Here is a 3,805-nt window from a genome sequence, read left to right on the forward strand (position 1 = left end):
AGGCAGTTCATAAGTGGAGAGGGCGAGATTTGAACTTAAATCTTTTGACTTCAAGCACCTTGTCTTGCTAGGACACAATAGCTTCTTCCTGCAATTTCCTATACTAAAGGATGACACCTGGTAATTCTGATTTAACTTTAAATCTTTATTGCCAGTGCAGATATATATAATTTTAAAAGTTAGGGCATTTAAGCACATTATTAATTACAGATATACCAATAACTTCACTAAAGATATGACACCTTTAAAAAATGTAATTTGTACATCTCTGAAGTAGACATTAGCCTGTTGATAAAGAACAGTTCATTTTATTTACTTGATGATGATGGTGAAGTTGGCTTTATCCAGCACAAGGCCTAATAGATTCCACTCCACCAACATAGCTGGGACATGTTTCTGCACTCAAGCAGCCTACGATCTAATGGGAAAGACAAGTAAACCCAATTATAGGCGGTATAGGGTAGAAAGTGGTAAGATTTGATGGGAAGGTCCAGACATATGAAAGGGTGATAAAGGGGTACATTAATTTTAATCACAAAAATCAGGAAAGTATCATGTAGGAGGTTTCTTGGAGCTGAGTTTTGCCATATGGTTAAGATTTCAAGAAGTCTTGTTTGGGGCTGAAGAGAGGTGGGGCAAAGAACATTCTAGAAAGAAGAATGCAGTGCAAACATTAGGAAGTAGGAAGGTATTTGAATAAACACCTATAATTTGATGTCACTGTGGCAGAAGATGATTGAAGGTATAGGGCAAGAAACAAATAGCACAGGGAATTGGGGGCAGGTCTTGGAGGCCATTAAATGCTTCTGTGGTGTTTGTTGTTCAAGCTCAGGAAGATGTCAAGAATTGGAGCTGAGGAGAGACTTAACTGAGCTGTGTGTGAGGAAGGTTGTCCCAGGGTGGTTTACAGAAAGGATGAGAGCAGGAAGATTGACCTGGGGATAGGCTAAGTTGTGAAGAGAGGGGCAGCTCAAGAGAGGCAGACAGCCTCTCAGAAAGTGACAATAGGAACAGAAGAAAGATTGTCAGGGAGAAGAGTCAGGTGGTGAGGGTCCAAGAGAGGTAGGAGCAGAAGAATGACTGTCACGGAGAAGAATCAGGTGGTGAGGGTCCAGGAGAGGTAGGAGCAAAGGACAATGTTGAGATTTCCAGCTTATATGAGAGTGAGGATGGTGAGGATAGAGATGAATTAAATGAGGTGTGGAACCAAAGGGCACATTGGTGAAAAGAATGTTTTTTGGTTCTGTTTTCTTTTAAAATTTTCATAGTATTTTAGTTTTGTGGAGAAAACACAGTAATACTGTATCTTTTGGGGAAAAAATGGGCAGGCAGGAACTATGTGTTTTGTAGACTATGATTTTTTTTTTTTTTAAAGATTTTATTTATTTATTCATGAGAGACAGAGAGAGAGAGAGAGAGAGAGAGAAGCAGGCTCCCAAGGAGCAGGGAGCCCGATGCGGGACTCGATCCCAGGACCCTAGGATCACGACCTGAGCCGAAGGCAGACGCTTAACCATCTGAGCCACCCAGGCGCCCTGTAGACTATGATTTATGGCACACGGTGGTTGGGTAAATTTTGCTCTCTTTGGCCTAAGCTCTCAAAAGAGAGCTCTTGCTGGGACACACATTCCGATTTTGTGTCTCTGTATTTTACAAGGGAATTGAAACACACCACTTCAGAGTGAATTAGGAGTGAGTTTGTACATTTTTCTGCTTAGTGGAACTCAAATAGTTTCCCAGGGAATACGTTCTCTGTTTTTCCAACACCTTTCCCTTATTCCCCAAACAGATTACCACGTGTCTCTCGTATTTCCTACAGTCATCAGAGCTAGAGCGCCAGGGAGAGATCAGGCAGAGGGCATGATAATTTTACACTTGAGACGGTGATATGTAGTGAGACGGTGATATGTAGGATCTGAAGTTTCTAAACTCCTCAAGACTCTTGGGTGCAAGGTATCTTTTGTGTTCCAGTACAAAACCAACACAGCCCATGGAGTAATCCCTAAAGGTATCTGGGCCCATAGACTCTGCTTCTGAAAGCTCTTATTGTTCAGCATTTGGAAACATTTCCAATTGTTTCCTTAATGCCCAGTTTCCCATTTGTAACATGTTGTAATTGAAATGAAAGCCTTTGTTAATATTCAACAGGACTAACACTAAGGAAACATAGATGCAGTTTCTCTTACCTCTCCTTTAATGCTTTTCTCCCATATTTAATCTCCTGGGAGTCCTTCCCTCTCTCTTCTACCCTCTATCTTACTACTCACAGACCCTGAGAAATCTTAACTTTCTTCAGCAACAACTGGAAGAAATTCTCTGATCTAAAGCTCCCAGAAGAGCTAGCTGATTAATTTCATTTGGAAGCAGCAGCTTCAGAAGTTATATAGATTTGCAAAAGACTGCTTGCAGAGTAGGATTGCAAATTTGCATGCATTGCACCCAGATGTGCCCAGGAAAATAGGTAGTCTGGTCTAGAAGGTAGAAGGTAACTAAAGGTCTAAACTAGTTTAAATCCTGTTTGACGTAATTTAAATAGCTCATTTCTTTATGCTTTCTCTCCCTCCTCCCCCACCCAAGATGGTATCTCTCTGTTCTAGGAATGTAGGATATCTTCTTTTTTTTGGGGGGGGGGTACCAAATTACTTTATTTGAAGAATGGTACAAATGAAAGAAGTTAAGTAGATGTTTTGGTACAACTTATAGAAAAGGTCAAGGTAACCCCAACATGCATGCACTGCCTTGGTGACGAGGGAAGTCACCCTTGTGGCTATGGGAAGACAGCCTAAGGCTTAGCTCTCACTATCACTGTTTCCCAAGGTGTGCTTGTCAAAGAGATACTCTGCCATGCCAGATTCGGGAGCCCCCATCTTGCGCAGGTTGGTTACGTGGTCACCCAATTCTTTGATGGATTTCACCTGCTCATTCAGGTAATGAGTCTCAATGAAGTCACACAAATGGGGGTCACTTTTATCAGTGGCCAGTTTGTGCAGTGCCAGTAGTGACTGATTCACACTCTTCTCCAAGTGTAATGCACACTCCATTGCATTCAGCCCGTTCTCCCAATCATCACGGTCTGGTTTCTTGATATCCTGAAGGAAGATTCGGCCACCTCGTTGGTTCTGCAGCTTCATCAGTTTCTCAGCATGCTCCCTCTCCTCATGAGATTGGTGAAGAAAATATTTGGCAAAGTTCTTCAAAGCCACATCATCGCGGTCAAAGTAGTAAGACATGGACAGGTAGACGTAGGAGGCGTAGAGCTCCAGGTTGATCTGGTGGTTGATGGCGGCCTCCGAGTCCTGGTGGTAGTTCTGGCGCACCTGCGAGGGGGACGCGGTCGTCATGGCGGCGGCTGAGAAGAGGCGGCGGCGAGCGGCGGCTGCGCGGCGCTGGAGCGGCGGCGGGAGCCTTGGAGCGGTCCGAGGGCGCTATGAGGAGATGGCGAAGGGCTGGCTCTGAACGGCCGGCCGGGGTGGGGGACGAGCGCCGGGTTCCGTCCAAACACTGTTGAAGCAGGAACCCGCGGCGACTCTCGGCGGAGACTTGGATATCTTCTGACATTGATGAGGAGCCCTTGGAATTTCCTGCAAAGTCCTTGGCCTATCCCTTAGCTGCTCTGTCCTGTGGCAGGGTCCCTTGCCCCACTGGCAATCCGGGCTCTCTGTATGACCTGGTCTCTCTTCCTTGGCCAGGACCTGAAAGCTCGCCATGCATTTTCTGGCCCCATCTAAGACCTCAGACAGCTCCCAGCCAAACACACAGCTAGTTGGAGGTATTTGGGGCATCCTGGGCCCCAACCACAGCCCTG

The 3,805-nt window shown here is 45.2% G+C and overlaps 1 protein-coding gene across 1 annotated transcript; it reads right to left on the bottom strand.

Annotated features, from left to right (window-relative positions):
- Positions 1–2,629: 2,629 nt before the first annotated feature.
- On the bottom strand, positions 2,630–3,535 carry LOC110587717 (ferritin heavy chain-like). The gene has a single exon (XM_044913153.1). It carries the CDS (start codon positions 3,339–3,341, stop codon positions 2,790–2,792), a length of 552 nt encoding a protein of 183 aa, XP_044769088.1. The 5' UTR covers positions 3,342–3,535; the 3' UTR covers positions 2,630–2,789.
- Positions 3,536–3,805: the final 270 nt, after the last annotated feature.

Source organism: Neomonachus schauinslandi, chromosome 3 (genome assembly GCF_002201575.2).
Source record: "Neomonachus schauinslandi chromosome 3, ASM220157v2, whole genome shotgun sequence".
Classification (NCBI taxonomy): domain Eukaryota; kingdom Metazoa; phylum Chordata; class Mammalia; order Carnivora; family Phocidae; genus Neomonachus; species Neomonachus schauinslandi.

Coding starts and splice junctions, on each gene's coding strand:
- LOC110587717 (XM_044913153.1), bottom strand. CDS start 3,341: ATGACGACCGCGTCCCCCTCGCAGGTGCGCCAGAACTACCACCAGGAC.